The sequence below is a fragment of the Molothrus ater genome, assembly GCF_012460135.2.
Source record: "Molothrus ater isolate BHLD 08-10-18 breed brown headed cowbird chromosome Z unlocalized genomic scaffold, BPBGC_Mater_1.1 matZ_random_MA36, whole genome shotgun sequence".
NCBI classification, from domain to species: domain Eukaryota; kingdom Metazoa; phylum Chordata; class Aves; order Passeriformes; family Icteridae; genus Molothrus; species Molothrus ater.
The window spans coordinates 73,910-97,481 of NW_026530821.1; the positions used below are offsets into that span (position 1 = coordinate 73,910).

Sequence of the window (23,572 nt, forward strand, 5' to 3'; positions counted from 1 at the left end):
AGGCATCTTTCAGGTCTAAAATGGTAAACCAGGTTAGCTCAGGTCTTAGACAAGTTAGTAAAGTATATGGATTTGCTACCACAGGATATAAATCTTCTGTTACTTTATTGACAGCCCTCAAATCCTGTACTCTCCGGTATGACCCATCAGATTTCCGAAAGGGTAAAATGGGAGTATTGAAATCAGATTGGTGTAATTGGCATATTCTTTCAATAACCCTAACCACAGAAAATTTTCAATTATTGGGCTGATTCCTTCCCTGTCTTCCTTTTTTAAGGTGTACTGCCTAATTCTCACTGGTTGTGTCCCTTCCTTAAGCTTAATTACTATGGGGGAGGCATTTTTAACCCTCCCTGGTACATCAGAGGCCCATACCCAAGGAAATACTTGACTTAATATCTCTTCATCAATTTCCTCCTTAATTTCAATAGCTGTTAAGGTTAAACTTAATAACTCTGTGTACTTCTGATCATTCACTTTCAGAATAACCTCTCCATTTTTGAATGTAATGGTTGCTTGTAACTCCAATAAATCTCTCCCTAAAAGTGCTTTTGGCAAATTGGGCATATACAAAAACTTATTAATACCCCATTGTTTTCCCAATTTGTACCTTAAAGGTTTGCAAAAATATGCCTTTTCAGAGTGGCCAGTTGCTCCCTGCACTACAACATAATCATTCTCCACAGGTACTAAAGCTTTATTTAAAACTGAATATGTGGCCCCTGTATCCAAAAATTCCACCCTTTTCCCTTCTTTCCCCAGCCTCATTGTTATAACCAGTGGGTCCACTGGGGTAGAATTCCCCGGTCCTCCTCAGTTGTTTTGTACATGTGCAGCCACTTGTTGGTCACCTCGTCTCCCTTCTTGGCATTGATTTTTCCAGTGACCAGTTCTTTTACAAATTGCCCACTGGTTTCTGCCCAGCCAAGGTGGTCCTTGTTTGGGTGGTCCCTGATTGTGTTTTCCTTGCCTTTCCTCCTGTACCACTGCTACTAACTTTTTCATTCCTTGTTTATATCCTTCTTCCTGGTTACTAAATACCTTCCATGCCTCTTCTTTGAGGTTTCTCCCTTCCAGCCCCTAGATATTCTGAAGTTTATGTCTAATATCTCCAGCAGACTGCCCCAAAAATGAATTAACTGGCTGATTCATCCCTATCTCAGACCCCAGATCCAATGATGTATGACAACGCATAGCATCCCTTAAAAGCTCTAGAAACTCGGACGGCGTCTCGGAAGGCCCCTGCTTAAGGGAATAAAAGGCAGACCAGTTTATGGTTTTTGAAATAGCTCTTTCCACTCCTGTTGCTATCCACTCTTGATAATCTGCTAATTTCTTTACTTCTGCTGATACATTGGGATCCCATTATGAGTCTTAGTGGGGGAAATATTCTTTTACATCTAGCTGCTTGCTCGTGCAGTAATCCTCTGCCAAAGTCCCTGCTGTCTTTAAGATCAGCTGTTTTTCTGTTTCTGTGAAATCATCCAGTAGTAACTGGATGTCAGCCCAATCTGGATTGTGTTGTTTGATAACATATCGTAGACATTTGGCAGTAAGTATCAGATTGATGTGATAATTCCTAGCAATCCTTTCCCATGCCTCTAAATCCAGAGTGGTAAATGGCACTTTAATCATTAACTTCCCTTCTTCTGGTCCCAATGCCTCTCACAGAGGGGTCTGTAACACTCTTGCCTCCTAGTTCTAGATGCAACTGGGATGTCAGGAGGGGGGTGGGTTCTAGTGGGTGTGCTTTCCCAGCCTGAGTCCTCCTCCTTTTTGGGGAAGTCCTCTTCCTCTTCATCCTCAGCCTCAACCTCCCTTCCCCTAGGAGAAGCTTTTATCAAATCAAATGTATCTCATTCTTGCCCCACAGAATGATAAACCTTGTCTGATCTCATACACCATTGTCCTATACTGCATGCTGAACAACAATGCTTGATTTGCCTCCTCTTTGCTTTGTTTTCCTTTCCAAGAGCTAACACCAGTGGGTCAGAGGGAGCTCTGAGCCCACAGTCTCTTTGCCATTCCTGGTGATTTCTTAAAACAAAAAACATATCAGCATACGAAACCTCATTCCATTTACCTTCCAGTCTTAAAAACAACATTAACTGCAATAAGGTGTTATAATCTAAAGTTCCAGTGGGTGGCCACTTTGCTCCATCCTCTAACCTGTATAATGGCCAGCGTGTGCACTGTTGAATTAGATGTTTTTTATTCTCAGCGCCCCCCCTGCTGGTGACTTCCTTCCAGTGGGCCAAGATGCACCCCAAGGGGCTATCCTGACGAACTTCTTTGCTCTGGTTAGTTCCCATTATCTCCTTCTCCTTGTCCTTTCTCGTTTCCATCCAAACCTCTCTTCACAGAGCTTCACGGTCGTTTCCCAGTTTTCTTCCCACACACACCCCCAGGTGGCAGGTATCAGATGTGATCTTCCACACACAAGCTTTAAGATCTTAGGGTCTGAATCAGCTTGATCAGGAAACCTCAGTTTATGCTCGGGGCATGTGCCCTGACGCTTATTAGAACAGCAATACCAGCATCTCTCACAAACTCCGCACTGCAATAATGCCCACACAGCGTGCCAGCCTCTCGATGCACCGAAGGCTCTCAGGAATTGCCTGCAGAGGAAGGCTATTCCATTTATCACTCCAGGGAATTCTAAATCTTCTATGGCAAGTTGTTCCCAGTCCAGACTTACTATAGTACCAGCTGAAGTCCAATAAAGCCCCTCTAAATGAACTCGTTCATCTCCTCTATCTATCCAATAATTCACAGGATTCACAAACTCCCAGGTGACAAGTCCAAACCACTGGGGCAGAGGAACCCCTTGAGTTCATGTAGCCACGGTTAAAGTGTGCACAATCTACACAAATCGCCACCTTTGAACACTATAAATATCCTCACCCACGCTTCTCCACTTGCTCCACTTCTTTGCCCGGCGCTCCTTGCCCCCCAGCCTGCCCCAGCTGGCGCCTCAGGCCTCACTCGGCCGCTTCAGTGGCGGGTGGAAACCCCCCTGCACTGTAGGTATATTCACTTACTCGCTCTCTTTCATACACCACGCACTCGCACAATTACAAAGACACTAACATTAACCACACAATGCATTTACCGTACAATGTCCGGACACCACAAACACACACACAGGTTCCCTTGACTCACCCCCAGAGTGGCCAGTGGTCGCTCTATTGAACAGTGAACCCCTGTTTCTAGTCCAGCTGCCCCATCGACTGGTCTGCCTGCTGGCACAGGAATGAGGCTGAGCACTCAGACGTCTTTGAGTGACTCATTCAGCCGTCTTATCTCTCTCTCCCCCAGGGCTCCTCAAGACATACCGTGTTTATCTCTGCACACCAGCAGGTTCTTGTCTGTCTCCGCAGGAGGCAAGCTGAGACAGGCGGAGGTCGTCCAGGAAAATCCCAGGGCATGCCTCAGGAGGTCTGTCTTCCCTCTGCCCCTGTGAGAACAGAGACGGTCTCCTGCCTGGCTCACCAAAAAGATTTGCGGAAGCAAACAAACTTCACAACTTTTATGAAAGTTGTAAAGCCGGTGTGTTTATTACAGCACTGGACACATGTGGGGACCACTCCCCTCAAAATACATGCTGTACTTCTGGGAACTCCAGATCCTTTTTTATCCCCCTCTCAAATACATATGCATGCAATTTCACAAGAGGTTCATACATATTCATTCTACTGTTTTCACGTGGCATTTGATGCTAATTCTTCTTTATCAGAAAGAACTCCTGGGTCAGGCTGCCCTCTCTTGTAACAGTCTCTCTGTCTGCCCCCCTTATCTCTGTCCTTCGGCTGCAGCAGTTCCTCTGAGCATAGGTTTTTTACGAGGACAGGCAGTCAGACTAAGCAGCTACGTTTTCAAGCTACAGACTTAACTCAAAGATGTACATTTCAACTAAATCAAAATGGATTTCTACTCTGGGAAATTTCCACTCTGTCTCACAGGGGAGAACAAAGCACTGAAGGGAGAACCATCCAAATTCAGTGGATGCACAAACTTAGACTCAGTGGATGTGACCTTGGCTGTTGCTGGAACAAGTTGTTGGAGGAAGCAAGAATGGAAATGGAAAAGGGGTGATAAAAAAATTAAATAAAAATATAAATAATAAAATAATAAAAGAAAACTGAAATGAAAATAGAGAGGAAGAAAATTATCCCTAATGATCCTTTTCTCCCAAGAGTTTTTGACAGTGGAGCACTGTTACAGCTGGCACCAGAGAAACAGGAGCAATTATTTCTTCAGTGAGGACTTTATCTATTGTGTCCACTCTGTCCTCCACTGCTCAGGCTCCATTCAGGCTCAGCAGCTTGTTTGTAAATCATCCAGTTTTCCTTCTTTCCAAAAGAGACTGATGACACAGTGTTTGGTTATCAGTTTCCCTTGGACAAAGCAGGAGAAGCTTCTTCCTGACTGACCTGCGTGGGAAGGGACCTGCTCTATAAATGCACAGTGCTAGAGGACCTCCACCACTTTCTGTACCTGTATCACTGTCCTAGGGTGACGTTATGATGCTTGTGTCCCCAGCTGTCTGTTCTGTTTATGCTGGATATTACATTCTGTGCCTTCAAGACTGGCTCTGGGAGCAAAGTGGGAGAAGAAACACAGAGGTTTGTTATCAGCCTCACTCACTCTTCCACAGTCTGCTGGAACACAGAACTCCACTGTTGTTGTTTGGGCATGGATGGGGCAGAACACCGTGCTCCTTTTGCTTTTTCATACGTTAGTTAGTTAGTTAGTTAGTTAGTTAGTTAGTTAGTTAGTTTAGCTGGCTGAGGCAGTCCGAGTTTTCCCTGGACTGTTTTTCTTTCCCTTTTCTTGGAACCGTTTGAACCTGCTCCAGACCCGGACCCTGGGAAACACCGAGGAAACATCGTACTCTGCAGCTTGCCGGGGCTACTCTGCAGCCTTTCCAGCGCCGGAGGGACTGATAACAGAGCGACCAGCCACCGGGGAGACTTTCTGAATTTGTCATCTCTTCAGAGCAGCGAATCAGTTTTGTCATCCGGTATTGTTCATTTTGTGTGCCGGGGAGTGCTTTGCCTGTTAAATAAACAGGTTCTTTCCACTTCTCTCCGAGGAAATCCTTCCCGAACCAGTTGGGGGGAGGGGCCATGTGGGTTGTCTTTCTAGGGGGGCCACTTTTGAAGGTTTTCTCCCAAATTTGCCCTAAAACCAGGACAAGATGGAACAGTGTAAGTTGCAGTTCTGCTGCAAAGTTTGGACAATTGCTCACAAACGAATGATCTCTCTTCATCACTGCTTCAATCTGAACATGATTTATGCTAGTCTTATAGAAACAATTTAAAGAGAAAATCAGTTTAAACTGCTTCTGTACTCGCAATTTAATTGTTTTCTAACCAAGATATCAGAGACTTGGCTCTTTTTTAAAATAAAGGCAAACACAGAAAGGGTTATGCATATTCATAGTTTTCCTTAGAAAAGGTGTGGTTATGCAAACTGTTTCTTAAAACTCACTATTTTCATTAGCATGCATGAGGCACAGGCGCAGTGCACTGCTGCGGACCCTCTGAAGAAGGCTCCCCATCTTCCTCGGTGGTCTCCTGAAGGCTGGAGGTCTTCATCGCCGTGCCCTTTTCACATTTCCCTTCTAGGCATGTACAGTCTCTTGTTTGCTGTTTCAGTGATTTCCTCACTGTTTTTAGCAAGCTCTGTCCTTCATTTTTGCAAGTTCTGTTCTGTATTTCTTGCCACATTTCATCCTGTGTCTTTAGCTTCTGGCTAATTATTGCTAGCTTCTGTGTTGCTTACAATGTATCTGATTCTTGCCTGAGTATGTGCCTCACATTAACCTTTTAACCTTTTCAAATATTCACAGTATAAAAAATCTAGGCCTGATTTTGTTGCTTAGCATTCTAAATTTAATACATTTTGATTTAAAAAAATTAATAAAGCTGAAATTACTGTAGCACAAATTGAATATCATTAAATACTGCTTATTACAATTTAACTTTAAACAAATACGACTTTTGCTTGGGAAAGTGAACACAGTAAGAGGGCTGAGGTAGTTAGGTCTGAGCAGCAGGCCTCAGCCAAAGTTGACTTATAAGATGAACCCTGGACATTATGGGACTAACACCATCATTATTATTTATGCTAGCCATTTAACACCAAACAAGTGCTTCAGAAACTTACACATAACCTTGTGTAAATATCTGCAAGAAATGTATAATTTTAAGAAATCTTCCCAACTGATATGAATAGAGGCTTGTTCACAGGGTATTTAAGGGAAACCTCCAGACAAGGCCTGGGCTCTGGCCAAGCCCCTGCCTCTGCTGGTCAGGAAGTGTGCCATCAGATCCACGTGTTTCTATGCTAAAGATGTAATCAAGTCACTTTAGCTTGGTGATTTCAGCCTATAAAAGCTGGACCCACTTTCAGGGTGAATTTGGATACCTCAGCTACAGGTGAGGATTTTCCCAGCTGCTGGGAAGATTTCTCCAGCTCCTCTCTATGAAATGGGGCTCCACAGCAACTGGACTCTGGACAATGGTAAAGCGTTCAGGCCATTGGTGATGGATCTTTCTCAATCACTGTCCTGTCTCTCATAGTAATGAGATTACCTTGCTTGTTTTTGCTTGTCACTAAAGCCAAGCACACAGTTTTATTGAATGTATTGTTTCACTTTTCTGTTGCCTTAATATTCCTAGTAAAATATGATCTTTCTTTCCATTGGTGTCTGTGTCCTTTAAAACACCCCTGTCAATTGACAGAACAAGGGCCTAAGACCTACTGGGATCAATGTTTCTTAGATTTGTTGAAGTTGCCTAAGCAATGGTTTGTGCCCCTCATTTTTTTCAACAATAGCCCAAGTCTGTAGAAAAGGGGAACTTAAGCAAGTATCTTGAGTTTCCTGAAAAGAACAAAATTCTTGGACAGCAAGCAGCATTCCCAAAGAGCTAGCAGCAAACTGAAGATACCTTGATGAACGGATTAGTGAGATTATGAGCCACGTTTGCCTGTGATGGCAATGTTGCCTTTTTCCCAACCTGGAAATGAAAGTAGAGATAATTTTAGTAAGGAGATAATTTAAAAATGGATCTTTATTTGGAAGTTTTCAGGGGCAGTTATGGAAAGATGTCCACAAAAGCCCACTCCCTCCAGAGATGAGTACATATTTGTAGGTTTTAGGAAATTAGCATCATTGATAAAAAGCACTAATTAGGACAACAAGTGGTGATGCAATTCCCCCCCAGGTCAAGTTCCTTCTCTGGAGTCCCCCCTCTTGGCACTGGCTGTACTTTGTCCATTAAAATGCATCTCAAAGAGTTGTTCTTGTGTGCCAGGAAGAACCAAGATGGCACCAGGGCCTTGGACCCCCCCCAGCGCTTGGAGCTCTGGAATTTGTTTTGTCTTTCTGCTTAGGAAAAGGACTTGGAAAAGTATTGGGAAAACTGGTGACTGATACAGTAGGATACAGAGCTACAAACATATATGCAAAGAATATAGAAAACATAGAAAAATAGGCAAAACCCAAATGGCATCAGCAAGGTTTTGGGAATGAACACGTATGTCCAGATGGCCTTCTCAGCCATATTTCTGTGTATTTCTGGGAACCAGAGGAATCCTGCTTGAGCCTGTGCAGAGATGGATTTGGGAAGTAGAAGTTCTTTTCTTTTTTTCTCCTTGGGGCAGCTCCTGTTCCTAACATCAGCTGAGCCTCTCTCCACCATGATGCCTCTGATTGTTGCAGCAAAACAATTCATGGCAGACAGAAGACACTGACAATTCCAGGGACATGGCTTTCTCCAGTGCCAGCTGTGAGTGGGACTCAGAACAAAAACTCTGTAAACCACAACTCCATTGGAAGATTCCCTTCCTTTTCATTCTGTAAATAAGCTCTACATTCCCCTCTGAATTGTCAGTTGTTTGTTAAGGATGGGAACTTCTCTTTTATGATTTTTTTTCATGTGGTTTGGAATTGGATAAAGGTATCCTTCATTTACAAACTCCAGACCAAACTGCGTTTGGAATATGACCCATGGGCAGTTTTTGCCCAGCCATGGTACTTCTAGATCAGAAAGCAAAGGCAATGGTATTTGCAGCCAAAACTCAACAAAGCCTGGGACAGCCAAAACATCCTGGGGAGACACAGGCCCCCAGCTGTTCCTAGAAATCAGCAGAGTTCCTGCCAAATGGTTCTGTAGCATTAAGTGCAATGTCTTTGCCTGGATCAGAGCCTTGCTCAACTGAAAAAGCAGAAAGATCAGCAAGGGTGCTTCCAAAGGCCCATCACATTGTTTTTATTCTGCTCATCTGGCTTAAGTTTGCAACTCAATGTGTGGCTGCAGTTAAACTGATGAGGAGGAAAGAAAAACAAAACAAACAAACAAACAAACAAAAAACCAATAAAAAAAGAGCCTCATGGCAGGGCTATGACATTCCACAAGAGGAATCACTGGTGTGCATTTCATGGACCTCTCTCAATCCTATTGAAGTCCTGTAGTACTGCTTTAAAATAGACAGGTATGAAACAACTTTGGGAGACAGAGACTAAAATGGCTTATGGGATTTTTTTTTTAAGAATGAGGAAAACTACCCAAAAGGCGTTTCTTTATAACATTTTGAAATATACTACATAAAAATTAACCACTGCAATAAGTAAGAATTAAAAAAATAAGTGCTTTGTTATACAAATAATTAGAAACACAGAAATGTGAGGATATGAATGCATATTTTCATAAAAATATGAAATTACAGACAAAAGTCACTGATGGTAGAGACAGGAATGTGACATACACACACACTGAGTCCATGCAGCAACAGCCAATGCTTATTGAATGGCTGTGGGAAATGGATTTGTGAAGAATTCTCACAACCTGACAGAAAGCTCACAGTCTTGTACACCTGTATGCAAACACTGAGGTAAGGTGTGCTGACTTAGGAAGGCCATGGAATAGAAATGACATTGTGGAGAGAGACTGAACTAGAAACAAGTTTCAACAAGTTTCAAAATATGGCCCTGCAAAAAGACTAGATATTTTAGAGAATTAGAACTGTGAAAGATGCATTGTAGCAGGACCATGTGGGGAAAAATAGAGGTGATTTGTGTTAGAGTTAATAGCAGCATTGTGTGGCAAAAGCTAATAGGTTGAAAAACATTTATAAGGTATTGTAACCAGGAAATGGCATTGAGTTTTACATCTCTTGTGTCTCACTATTCATCGAAACTGATAATGGAATGAAATCTTTTTAAATGCCTTCCAGTTGCCCATCTCTGTAAAAGCTGGGAAAACCAACAAAAGGCACCCTCTTTTATAGGGGCTTCAAATTTCCCACTCTTACCTAGCTGATTGGACAATGGTCTTAGCTCCACCAGCTCACTGGCCAATGATATGGGTGCATTCATGGTTCAAACGGATTGGCTGAAGTCCCCTGTTTGAACTTGAATCCAGCCTATCAGTAACACACCCCGGGACTTGGTTGCTTCTACTATCCAATGGATGAGGCTGGTTGAGTTGCTGTCTTGTTATCCCACATCATCTGCGCAGCTTTAGGCCACCTATAGCTGTCACAACCAGAAACTACATGCACTGAACTATAATACAAAGGTTGGTACTTTAATTACTCCTTTTTTAATTGTACTTTAATTAGGTCTTTTTACACTGCTGGATATTTTTTCTTCTGAAGAGAAGCTAGGATACTGCTCAAGAAAACTGTCGCATCCAATAATTCCCTGATTTCTTCTGGTGCTGGGTAAGACCTTCAGGCTGAAAGACTTGACTGAAGGCAAAGAACTAGTTCTGTGTGGTTTTGTTGACTGAAGACCCAGTACCAGTTCTGCTCCCTGTCATATGGGAGGATGCACCCATTGATGACCCAGTACTGTTTCTGGTTGGTGTCAGGTTGGTGAATGTGTCCCTTGATGACCCAATGCTTGCTCTGCTTGGTGTCCCACTGGAGGGTATGTTGCTTGCAGACAAACTGTAACTTCTGTCGGATATCGCATGGGAGGATATGTCCATTGATGATCCAAAACTTGTACTTAGGTTTTGGGTCATCAGTGGACATATTGGACAGTCTGATGTCACACTGGAGGGTATGCTGCTTGCAGACAAACTGTAACTTCTGTCAGATATCCTGTGGGAGGATATGTCCACTGATGATCCAACACCTGTTCTGTCTGGTGCCACACTGGATGATGTGTCGGTGGTATACAGAGTGTGCGTTCTGCGTGGTACCACACTGGAGGGTACAGGCACAGTTCTGTCTGGTGCCACAGTGGATGTTGTGTCGGTTCCAGAAACAGTATAGGTTCTGAGTCTAAGCTCTCCCCTGTGTGCTGGAATAAAAAAAATAGAAAAACAAATCAAGAGCAAATCTACGTTTCCTGTTAAATACCTCTCACAAGGGTATGTATGTGAAGTACTTATAACTGTTTGCTTCTAAAGTGCTCATTTGAAACACACGGCACCTGATTATAGATACTAATCTTTAATAGACAAAGGACATTAGCACAAGTATCCTGCCCTCAGAAGGGTTGGAAAACAATGGCACTTTATTTGAAGTGCTACACAATACTTACAGAGATCTTTTATCCCTCATCATTATAATTCCAAGGCTGTGTTTTTTAATGAAGTAAACAAACTTACTCTACAGTCTCCCTGTCACTGTTATTGGGGAACACTTGCCCTGTTGGCCACAGAAGGGATTGATTTGTTTTTGGATATATTTCACTATTAATTGAAATCAACACTTAATGTTCTTCAAATATTAGTCAGGCATATTGTTGCAGGCAACATTTTAATTAAATTACTGTCATATTCAAGCATGTTACAATAGTCTGACAAGTTAAAAGTTCACATAACTAGAATACTGAGTATCAAACAATTTTTGCATAGAAAAGGCACTTTCTTTACCAAATAGCACGTGTGGGGTTGAACTAATGTGTTTTTGAAAACTTTGTCCTAAGTTACATAATGTGATTTATAATATAAGTTTCACATTGTTATTATTTTAAACTGCATGATTTATCATATTTGGTTACAACTATTACTTGTGTAAGCAAAGACACATGACAAGGAGAGCATTTGTACTGGGATATGTGCATTCCTTGGCTATGTAGTAATGTTGGCAAGTGATGCTCAGTTGATTAAAGTCAGGTAAGAATTGCTACTACTCCTGTAAAAAATTAGTTTCTGGGAGACATCAGTGCTTGGTCTATTATAGACACTTCCAGATAAGTAAACACTGTCAGTATGCTTTTCTGTTTCGCCTGTACTGATATCTCCATTCTTTCATGTCTGCCATCATCTCAGTAGCTGGAAAATTCTCTTTTGTGGCATATGTTGGTTTTGCATGGGTTTATTTTTGGTCAGGAGGGAAGAAGCCAGCCATGAAAGTGATATTTCTGTGAGGAGGTGCTAAAAGCTTCCTCCATGCCAGGCAAAACCAATTGCTGTCTCCCTCTGAGAATAGGCACACTGCTAAGTCAATTACAAAAGCTTGTAATGCCTCTATGATAATTTATTTATGAAAGACAAAACCTTGGGAACTCTCTTTTTCTTCCTTGGAGAGGTGGGTAGGTGCCAGGGTCTTCCTGCTCCAGGGCTGGCCATGAGGCCAGGACAGCGCAGCCAAGATGGGCACAGCCAGGCTGGCGCCATGTGGTGCGGCTGTCTCAGTGGGGCTCACAATGAGCTTTATTTGCTTAGCCGCTTTTAGCCAGCCATGCTGCCAACAGAAGAGCCAGAAGTAGTGGCAGTGGATTTTTTTTCCCCTTTTTGGTGCACCACATGAGGAGAGGCACTGAGTGGAGCCGGCAGCTGGCGCGTCCCGCATGGCGCCGGCGGGAGCCGTGTGATCAGTGTGAGGGGCATGGCGAGCAATTGCCCAGGGTGAAGCCTGCATGGGATCAACCTTTCAACGCTGCAGAGGTCTATAAAACTTTTCAATTGATAGAACTTGAGAACAAATGAACTTACGAACACTAATTCTCTCATGAGTCAGAGAAAAGGAAAAGGGGAAGACATGAGAGGAGAGCAACATGGCGACACTAAGGTTGGTGCAGAAGAGGGAGGGGGAGGAGGAGGTGCTCTGGGCCTCAAAGCTGAAATTCTCCTGCAAGCTGTGGTGAGGACTATAACACAACAATCTATTTCCTTGTAATTCATTAAGTGCATGGGGGAATACAGAAATCACCTGCAGCCTGTGAGAAAAAGGTGGTCATCCTGGAACGTGTGGATGCTGAGAAGCTGTGATCAAGTGAAAGACTTGAAAGAGAGAGAGAAGCCTTGCTTCCAGAGATAGAAGAAAAACACCTTTGCTTTCATACTAGAACAGCTTATCCTTAAAACAAAACCCCATGAACCAAGTGGCCCATGAAAAAACAGTTGTGGGAAGACTTCTTTGCCCTTGGGAGTGACTCATGTTGCAGCAAATTTGGGCGGGGCTGCTACTCGTGAAAATTAGAACGACATTGGAAAAGTTCACAGAGAACTGTCTCCTGTGGAAGAGACTCCATGGCATAGCAAAAAAACACCTCTCCCTAAGCAGACTGAAGAAAGACTTTTAGAAGTGACAAACTGACTAAAAGCCCCATGTTTTGTCTCCCTCTGTTGTTGGTCGGAAGGAAAGAAGGGCTATGGAAGGGTTTTAAGTCTCATGATTCTTTTTAAATTTCATTAATGGATTTTTCTTTATATATTTTAAAGTTTTGAGCCTGTTTTGCCTTTAAAGTCTTTTATTTCTAATCCTTATCTCAGCCCATGAGCTTTTTAATTGTTCTTTCCCCTTCCTCTACTCAACTGTGGCAGAGGAGAATAAGTAAAGGATTTTTTGTAGGTGCACTGGCTTTTAATGCACTGTAGGTGCATTGGCTTTTAGCCAATGTCAAACCCATGACACTATCAGATTTTACTTTACTTACTATCACTGTAAGAACATTCACATGTTTCAAAGCAAATAAACCATTCATTACTATCCGTACTAAGAAAAAGTTACAATTATTTGAGGTCCACATTTACTGAATTCTGTCCTACACTATTTCCAAGAAAAAAAATGCAAGACAGAGGGTGACAAGAAAAAAGCCCAGTCTGACAAATTTCTACAACTTAGAGAAAGCAAAGTTTAAAAAGCAAGGAAATGCAAAGAACTGCAATGGTTGCGGTTGCAAGGAAAGGCTATTACAAAAACATTAATGGTTTAAAACAGAAAGAAAGGTGAAAGCCTTTAAAAAAATTTAAAATAGTAATGAAAGAAAAAAATCAAAGACCAAATACCCATCCACCTGCCACCAACACTCCCCCAAACCAAAAAAATCCAAACAACCAATCAACCAAACACAAACAAAAATAAAAATAACCAAGCAAATGGGGACCACTAAGAAAAAAAAATACTAAAAATTACAAAAATTTTAATCCCTGTCTTAGCTTTCACCATCCCCTTCCTCTTCTGAAAAATGTCTCTGAACATTTCTGTTTGTGCTAGTTTTAATGCTACATTATGGAATGCTACATTTACAATTAAGTGTTTTGTGCATTTACAATTAAGTGTTGTTGCATTTGCCTACAGCAGCTGTGCAGCATGAAGGGAGATGCTGGCTGGGAACCCACATCCTGTAATTGCTTGAAAAGCACACTTACTAGCAGGAGCAGGAATAGGAGCAGCAGCTCTACCAGATACTTGGGGTGAAATGTGAGGCTGAAGAAGATCTGTTTAGTAAAAGTAGTCTTAATAAGCAAGGAAATGCACAGAATGGAAATAGTTAAGGTTACAAGGAATGGTGATTACAAAATGTTAATGGTTTAAAACAGAAATACAGGAAAAAGCCTTTGGTTAAAAAGAAAGAAAGCAAGCAATTAAAAGAAGTAAAAAAAGAAAAAAATCAAAAATCAAACACCCACCCACACACCTCAACCCCTCCCCAAAACCAAAAAATTCCAATCAACCAAGCATCCAAACCCAAACTAAAACCAAAAAACCCCACAAGGAATAGGAGCCAATAATAAAAACCACTAGACTAATAATTTTAATCCATGTGTTAGCTTCCACCATCTCCTTTCTCTTCTGAAAACAGTCTCAGAACATTTCTCTTAGCACTAGTTTTAATACTCTCTTATGTTTATATTTAAGTATTGTTTGCCCAGAGAAGCTGTGCAGCATGAAGGGAGATGCTGTCTGGGAACCCACATTCAAGTGACTTTAATTGCTTGAAAGGCACAAAGCACACTTACCCACAGGAACAGGAGCAGCAGCAGGAACAGCAACAGAAGGAGGAGGTGGAGGAGGAGGAGCAGGAGCAGAAGCAGGAGCAGGAGGAGGAGGAGGAGGTGGAGGAGGAGGTGGAGGTGGAGGTGGAGGCAGTGAACCACCTGCTTCAGATTCAATGTGGCAGTGTGAAGATTCTGTTTGGAGAAAGTAAATTGTAAAAAGCAATGAAATGCACAATACTGGAATGGCTGTGTTTGCAAGGAAAGGCTGTTACAAAATGTTAATGGCTTCTAACAAAAAGAAAGGGAAAAGTCTATGAAGGAAAGGAAATTTCAAGGAAAGGAAAGGGAAGGGAAGTTCAGGGAAGGGAAGTTCAGGGAAGTTCAGGGAAGTTCAGGGAAGTTCAGGGAAGGGAAGGGAAGGGAAGGGAAGGGAAGGGAAGGGAAGGGAAGGGAAGGGAAGGGAAGGGAAGGGAAGGGAAGGGAAGGGAAGGGAAGGGAAGGGAAGGGAAGGGAAGGGAAGGGAAGGGAAGGGAAGGGAAGGGAAGGGAAGGGAAGGGAAGGGAAGGGAATTTCAAGGAAAGGACATTTCAAGGAAATTTCAACAACAGGAAAGCAAATTGAAAGGAAATTTCAAGGAAAGGAAACCTCAAGGACAGGGAAGGAAATTTAAGGAAATTTCAAGGAAAGGAAATTTCAAGGAAATTTTAGGGAAAGGAAATTTAAGGAAATGAAATGTCAAGGAAGTTTCAAGGAAAGGAAATTTTAAGGCAAGGAAATTTCAAGGCAAGGCAAGGAAATTTTAAGGAAATTTTAGGGAAGCGAAAGGAAATTTCAAGGAAATTTTAAGGAAATTTCAAGTCAGGGAAATTTCAAGGTAAGGAAAGGAAATTGCAAGGAAATTTCAAGGCAAGGAAATTGCAAGGAAATTTCAAGGCAAGGCAAGGAAATTTCAAGGAAATGAAAGGCAATTTCAAGGAAAGGACAGAAAATTTCAGGGAAAGGAAAAGATATTTCAAGGAAATTTCAAGGCAAGGAAAGGAAATTTCAAGGCAAGGAAAGGAAAAGGAAGGGAAGCAAAATTCCAGGAAAGGAAAGTTCCAGGAAAGGAGGAAGGATAGTAATATAAAAAAAAAAAAAAAAACCCTCAAAAACCAAACACATACCCACCACCCACCACCACCACTCCCCAAAACCAAAAGAAATCCAACCAACCAAGCAACATTCAAACTACAACAAAAAAAAACCCTAATCAAATAATGACCAATAGAAAAAAAATACAGCACTAATTTTAAGTCCTGTGTTAACTTTCATCACCTTCTTTCTCTTCTGATATATGTCTCTGAACATTTCTGTTTGCACTAATTTTATTGCTTCAATATGTTTACAATTCAGTGGTGTTGTATTTTCCTACAGAAGCTGTGCAGCATGAAGGGAGATGCTGGCTGGGAACCCACATCCAAGTGACTGTAATTGCTTGCAAAGCACACTTACCATCAGGAACAGGAGTAAGAGGCACCAAAGCTGCTTCGGATTCAAAGTGAGCCTGTGAAGATTGTCTTCCTGTTCTTAATGCTCCAATTCTGGCAGCTGCCAGTGAGTAGAGATCCCTAAGATGTCTAAACATGTTCTTTAATTAAAAGTAAAAGGAATCATTAGTGCCAGGCAAGCTACACTTAAATGCCAAATAGCACACATCCACATTTGTTACAAAAGACAGAATTTTTTTTAGCAGAGAAATCAAATACAGTTTGGAAGCCAGGCAGATTCTTAGTCCCAGGACTTGAACATCAAAAAGGTCTAACACTGGATTTTGTATTTCTTCTAGAATGTTGAATACTAATGTAATTGAGGAGCAGGGAATGAGTCCACACCCTAGTTAGAAGATGCTGTGATGTTTTCAAGTATGCAGTACAGCACTGAGCTCTTGATACAATTTTTTCATTTTATTTAAATACAAGGCTCACTGCAAGTTCAATTTTTGTTCACAAAAAATTACCACATAGTTTCAAGCTAATGTTCACACTTCCAAGATGAGTCAATTTACTAATCCTTCCACTCCACAGCAAAAAAATTAACTTGCAGTAACAAAAGAAACATCACAAACCTACAGACCTCTGAAAACAAATAATCTGATTGCACTAGAACTGGAAAAATGTAGCTGTTTCCATGTATGCAGTGGAATAATGTCCCAATTTTGTTATATTGGTTTAGATTGATGATAAAGTTAGCAGGAGCAGAGAGCACAGATGATTTGGCAGTACTGGTGACTTTATATCTACCCCAAGTAGTCTCAACTAACTGTTGAAATTATTGGTCTTCTTTACAATGCGTAATCATATTTTATTTGGTATAATTTTCCCCTTCAGATAGTATGAAATTGGAGTTTTGAATGTAAACCTGTGATACAGACAAAAATTAACCTTGTACCACAAACAGGGATTTACAAAGGTTTTTCAGTTTTCCTTTTCAGTTTTCACATTGCTGATCTTCAGAATAGATGTTAACCCAACTAAAATCAATCGGGTTGTTTCATTGTGGTGCAGTGGCAAATTAACCCATATCACATCTTTTTTCATGAGAAAAAAATCTCCAAAATGTCTTGGTTCTGTGGTTCTAGTCCTAAAAGAGGATTCTTGAAGATTCTAAGGCCTTTAATTGAAATGTTCCCATCACAGACTAACTAAGGCAGTTCTAGAGGATGTGCCTGCAAACAACTCCACTGCTTTCAATGACAAGTGTCCCTAAAATGATTCCTAAATGCTTACCTCACTCAAGATTACAGGATTGCCCTTAATACAGTTTGGCATGGAGTAAAATTAAAATCCATTAGGTGACCTCTGTCTATAAAAAGGCAAATTTTATCATAAAACCTCAATAATGTGCATGCAAAGGAATCAAACAGGAACTAGAGATGAGGGCAGAGGAGAGAGAGAGGGAAAAGGGGGAAAGAGAAAAAGGGATGGAGAAAAGGAAGTTCACAGTGACACAGACTGTGAGCCATTGCTGCTGTTTGTATATGTATTGAGTTACCAAATGCACCTGAGGCTGCAGGTGAACAAGAACTTCACAGTTCTGCCCCACCAGCGAGCTCCCCAGCACATACTGTACTATGTTATTTATACCACAAGCACTCTGTGCAAATATGAAATGCAACTTTTTGTGTTTATGCTTCTCTTCTGGAGAGAAAGAGGGAACAGGCTGCAGATGCTTCTGCAATCATTGTGGGAGTTGGGATGGGACTAAAAAAAAAAAAAAAAAAAAGCAACATCCACTACCAAATTAGAAAATCAGGATTTAAAAGCTGGCAATTGCCACAATGCCTCCTGTGGAAAGATGCCACCCATGGGACCTTTTGTGCAGCTCTAAAATGGATCATCACTGCACTGGGGAAATATTTGTAATTCAACTGTTTGACAAAAAAGTTCATCTGTGCTAATTAAGCTTCATGGGAATCTCAAGGCATTATATATTTCATATTTCCATATTTTAGTGTGGAAACACGATAATGCACACATAATTTATGTCTTTATCATATTGAAATGTATGTATGCATGAAAGAGGGCAACGGTGAGAAATTATAATCTGCCTTTCTTTAATGTTTGATTTTGTGACCCTGATCCTGCAATTATATACTGCATTAGAAAGGAAAATCTACAATAAATTGGGAGGAATTACTGCAGAAGCTTACACACTGTATGCAATACTTACCTGACTAAGTTCCTTGCACTTTACTTGATTACCTACTCTCTGTCTAATTCAGACAGAGAAGCACAATGAAAGACATATGTACTCACTCTGCCTTTTTTTCTCTCATTAGGAAAAAAAATCTGCTTTAGCACTAATGTATTCTGCACAACTACAAAGACTAAGGGATAGTTTCTGTATAAGACCAAACTTAAAAACAATAAGGATGCATTGCACTGAATCTGCATTCAGAGCTGAAAATATGGCACATTATTGGTAAATTTCTCTTTTTTTTCCACTCATTGTTTTGTCCTAAAAAAATTAGTATTTTGAAATGTGCAAGTCTTTAAACCTACATAAGCAAAATAGCTTCTATATTTAAACATTCTAAATAGCAATCTCTTTTAAATGAGGAATGCTCTAAACACCACAGTTAATTCTAGAACCGTGGGTTGAAAAAGTCTGATACTGACCAAGAAGGAGCCTGAAAATCTCATCTTTTTTGTTTGTTTGGTTTTGCTTTTTTGTGGGGATCTTAGTTTTGGTTTTGTTTGTGGGTTTTTTTTAATTAGTCTTGAGTATATTAGTGAGGAAAAAAGTGAAGGGGATAGAGGGATATTAATTTCCAAATATATATACTTCTGTCCATGTTTGTTTTCCCATCCGTTATTTAATACTGTAACTGCAAAACTGAAAGTTGACATCATCTCTGAAATACCATGTGCAAGAGTATACATGGAAATTCTTTCAACTGTTGACACTCAATACTTTTGAAGCTTTTTGCTCTCCACATGCTCAGAGCATAATCTGTCTGCCTGTTGCAGCTCAGATGCAAAAAAGAAAGAAAATTAAAAAAAAAAAAAACAGGATTGGTTTTAGACTCTAACCTGGAATGATCTAGCCTCTGGCCTGTCTCTCATTGCTTCCTCTGAAAGGGTCTTCAGGCTGGGGAGTGGCATGGCTGCTGCAGCATCTGATGCCACAGCCTCATCTCTGACCTAAAGGGAAAATACCCCAGCATCAGTGGTAATTCTCCTTCAGAGACACCAGCGGGGATGAACGGTGTCCCCTTGAGCCCATTGAGTGGACTTGCTTTGATCACTGGACCTAACATCCATGGATAAAGTATGACTGATTGAATTTTCATTGCAAATAAATCTCTCATTCACAGTGCTGGGAGAGAATGCTACCAAAAAAAAAAACTTGCAAACCTACCAAATTCCAAAACAAATGCATGCTTAGGATTAGTATGGAGGTTTTTTTTAACATGAAGACAGATCACTGGACAGTAAAATGGCAGACCAGTTAATTACTGTGATTTTTATAAAGAACATTCATGTAAAGTTTGGGCATTCATAATTCTTGTCAAAGTAGCACCCTAGGGTTCAAAACTTCAATATTTAGAAGGAAAAATACGCAGATCAATGTTCAAAAACTTAGTGGATAGCTTATTAATCCTTGTAAACACCTTTGTGGACTGGTCTTCTCCTCCAAAAACTGTTCCAGATAGAGGAAATAATTCTTCAAGGAAAGTCATCATCTGCATTTCAACTACAATCTAAAATGTGACAAGTTTCATCTAACAGTCCAAAACCACTAAGGGCATAAAACCTGTTAAGAACAAAACTGAAGATGATTAGAGATTTTTGAGTTAAAAAAAAAAAAATCCATTTCACTAGCTAAGAATAGGAAGGACAATGGGTGAGACATCATCTAGCAGATATTCTTTGCTTAGAAGTGTTTGGATTGGGACACCCTGACAGGTTCTACCAACTAGGCTTCAGGTTAGGGAACCCACAGTGTCTCGGTAAGTCAATCAGCAATAGCAAAAGACTCAGGGGAATTTTGTGCTACTGAGAATATAGACAAAAGCTTTTCCTCCCCCTGCCATAAAGTTACTTCTTCAGGGAAACAGACCCAGTAAAATTTGAATTGTTTTTATTATAACAACATCCATTACTATGTTTTTCATCAACATCCATTAGGAATTAAAACTGCTACATTTATATTTCATGAACTTCTCATGAACGTACTCTTATTGAATACGTTCATTCCAGCTGACTTTACTCTGTGGAAGTGAAATCTTCTTTTAAGATACATAAATCACATCAACATTTCCAACAAATGGGAGAACCTGCATTGCTGAAGACCAAACTGTCATTTATACAGGATACCTCCTTCTACAAATCAAAAGGAAACTCCAGTGGGAAAAGGGTATTTCTAAATACATCTGTCTTCTAGTTTAGTGACATTTACTGGACAAGTTTTCTGGAAAATTCTATTGAAAGTAAATCAATTTTATGCTTGTTTTCCAAAATAAAACAAATCAAAAATGTGTAGAAAGGAGAATCTCTTTTAAGCAAGAGAGTCTCCAAGTCAAATGTACTTACACGCTGAAGTTCATTTAATTGCTCTTGCAGTCTGCAGGCTTTTTCAGCATCTTTTTGCATCTCGTTGAAAGCCCATCTGCATTCTGCAAGCTGCAGGTGCAGTGAGTGGGACTCTACCTCTGCTGCATGAAGCCTTCATAAAAATCCAAATATTTCTTGCTGCAAGATTGCTATGTTTCTCTGTCAGCAAACAAAAACAAGTTGATGGGCTATAAAATCTGCTATTTTAGCAATAAAATGAATAATATTTAAGACCCAAGAAAGTGAAGACAAAACTATAATTTTTTTCTTCTATCTCTAAAAGACATACACAAAAGTCTGAATCTGTCACCTACCAAGGGTTACTGCAAATTCTATTTTCAAAGAACTATTTTCACCTAAAGTCTACTATAAATATTATGAGAGAAAGTGTTTGTCTTTTCATTTTTGTTAAAGGGAAGAAGGTTATCTTTACTGAAAGAAAGGGTGGTAAACATGAGAAAATAGAAAACAATAATAAAAAGCAACCTTAACACTTACATCAAGCCAAAAGCAAATTTCTTATTATAAGCTAATACAGATCTGATAGAACTTGAAAAAAAAAATCTTTTACTTGGATACACTAAACCTCCTCCAAAAATTCTTTGTCAATAAAGAAAAGACCTATTCACACCCTAATGTGTGACAAATCAACTTGTGGAGTGTCCATATAGTAGCACTTGACTGCCCTGGACTCATCACCAACCTGAAACCAAAGAAATGCTGCTATCAAGGGAGCTTCACCGTTGCTGTAAACCTTCTGTTTCCATGAAGGAGGACTGTCAATCTGCTTACTGTGCTGGGCAGTCTGTCATGGAATCCAGCTTCCAGGGCCTGGCATTTACTCTCTGGAGGCCACGAGCCAGCCTCTCTATCAGCGAGTCCCTCTCCAGGTAGGCTCTGCACCCACGAGCGTTCCCTTGAACTGTCTCCATCAGAAGGCTCAGGTTGTCCATCAGTTGTGCAAAGCAGTTCCTGGCTGTGCCGATCAGCGAGTTACTAGAAAGCCAGAGCTCCGAATCTTGAAGAAAAAACAGGACAAAGGAAACATTGAGCAGGTTATTAGTTCCCGTTTCTTGTAAGATCACGTTCTTTTTCACTTCTACAGGATGGAAGCTGTAAATATTCTGAAACACAGAATGCTGAATCTGAAACACTGTTCCAACTTTGCTTTTTAATTTTCAATTTATTGAAAACAGCATGATCAAAGAAGAAGGTGCCTGAAACTGAATCCAAACACATTTGATTCAATGGCAACTTTTATACAAATTTAGGGTTTAGCCTTTTGGAAAATGCATCACCTTGTCTTTGTCCTGTTATTTCCCTTTCTTCACATAAATTATCCCTCTTCTAAGATCCTTTCTTCTGGGACAAAAATGTGGGGATTCTAAAAGTAGAGGTTAATAAAGAACCAGGGATGGCAGCAATGCAGATGAACCAAGGGAATGTGTATCAGTTCTCACTGTAAATAAACTCCAGAAACACTCTCCAGCCTTCAGCTTCCATGGCTCTATATACTGAAAGGATATAATATCCTATCAGCTGCTTAAGAAAATGAATCTGTTCCAACAGTACAGAAATGTGATCATTCAGAGAATGTAGAAAAGAGTTATTATTTTATCCTGCAATGAAATTACTTCTTCAGGGAAACAGTCCCACTAAACTAAAATTTGTATTGACTAGCTCAGGACATAACCTCTAGTCAAAGACGTCTATCATAAATATCAGAAATATGTCTTCAGAGCTGTGATCCAGAATAGTTTAGATAAAATCATAAAAATGGAAATTATATAACCACCCTGACTTATTTATTTTTAAATATATTTCTGCTACAACAATATACAGTTAAAATTACCTTGTTTGCTGAGAACACCCTGCAGTTCAGAGATGGAACTGATTATTGCAGTATAGAGGTTAGAGCTAGACAACCAGTGAAGTGCTTCAATACAGTCAACTCCTTCGTCTCCAAAACCTGTGAAAGAGAATTGCAGCTAGCAGGATAACTGAATCACTAAGATATGGCACACTGCTATCTCCAGCTCTTTCAGAAATTAATCAAAAATAAGCATATAAACAACAAATTAGACAGAACAATTTAGACTGTTTTAAGCATGCTTCCAGAATTACTTTAAAAAAAAAAAAGTAGATGAATCTTCTAATTTGCAAAACATTTTTGATACTATTTATCCTTTTAGAGGGAAGTATAAACTGGTCTGGCAACAGAAAGGGGCAAGTAGACATAATCTCAAAGGAAAATTTTGAAATCCTATGCTAATATTTTACCTGAATCAGAAAGCAATTTTTGTGGAAAATTCTAGGAATTTTAGTAGGAAATAGGTATTAAATATTATTACAAAAAGAAGAGGAAATACTTCTTCCAAAAAAAAAAAAACAAAGGTGACAGTTAATCATTTAGGAACATTGCAAGATCCTTATCACAGAGAAGATGCTGCAGCGCCTAGTTCTGAAATCTGTAACATAAATATCAAGGATATCAGATACTGTTGAGTTCACGTGCATAATTGCAATTTTACTTGCAATGCTTAACATAAGAGTAGGCATTTGCTCTTAGAGTGAAATACTCTCATGAAGAAACACAAAAAACATAAATCCATAAATAATAATTGTCAGAATGTCATTAAATATGTCTTTATGCCCTAGCAATAGTAATAATATTGCTCTTTGTTATTCCCTAAGCGTGTAATTTGATTTAACTCTTTAAGAACATTTCACTTACGTGGCACAGGATGCCTGCCTCTGGATTCTCCCAGACAAACTTGAATTCCAGAGCTCTCTCTGCATCCATCTGTCCAGACGAAAAAGGTACAAGAATATCGGGCCAGAGCCCTCAGCCTGTTAGCAGCCAGAACTGCGATCACAGCTCTTCGGAACACATAAACCAGGTTCTTGGCTCTTCTCTGCCTCAGCCTGCCTTCGTCCTGGTTTCTTTCCATGACAGCAGGGAGAGCATAAAGGAGGCTGACGATCTTGTGGTTCAAGAGTTGGTGCTGGTTCACCTGTTCCTGGAGAATGTCTCTTTGGCAAGACGTGGCGCACAGTCGGCCATAGAGAGAGCACAGGGCCCCTGACAGCAGCGCACAGGCTGCCAGCAGGGGTGAGCGTCTAATAATGAATTTTTCAAGGAATTGTTTTCCTGGGTCAGTTGTGCACACATTTGTTTAAGGCCACACAGTTTTTGCCTGTTTTTCTGCTCCCTTTCTTCACATTCCTGCAACAGAAACAAACCAAACAAAAATGGAAGAAATATTAACTATTTTAATATAAATGGAA

The 23,572-nt window shown here is 40.4% G+C and overlaps 1 protein-coding gene across 1 annotated transcript in view; it reads right to left on the minus strand.

Annotated features, from left to right (window-relative positions):
• LOC118699389 (uncharacterized) overlaps positions 1 to 23,572 on the minus strand; it is a 55,793-nt gene that overhangs the window by 29,072 nt on the left and 3,149 nt on the right. The window contains 9 exon segments of the mRNA XM_054518502.1: positions 10,022 to 10,318; positions 13,620 to 13,688; positions 14,211 to 14,381; positions 15,681 to 15,816; positions 18,761 to 18,871; positions 21,127 to 21,302; positions 22,137 to 22,253; positions 23,019 to 23,408; positions 23,411 to 23,510. Of these exon segments, the coding sequence (XP_054374477.1) occupies positions 10,022 to 10,318; positions 13,620 to 13,688; positions 14,211 to 14,381; positions 15,681 to 15,816; positions 18,761 to 18,871; positions 21,127 to 21,302; positions 22,137 to 22,253; positions 23,019 to 23,408; positions 23,411 to 23,510 (1,567 nt within the window).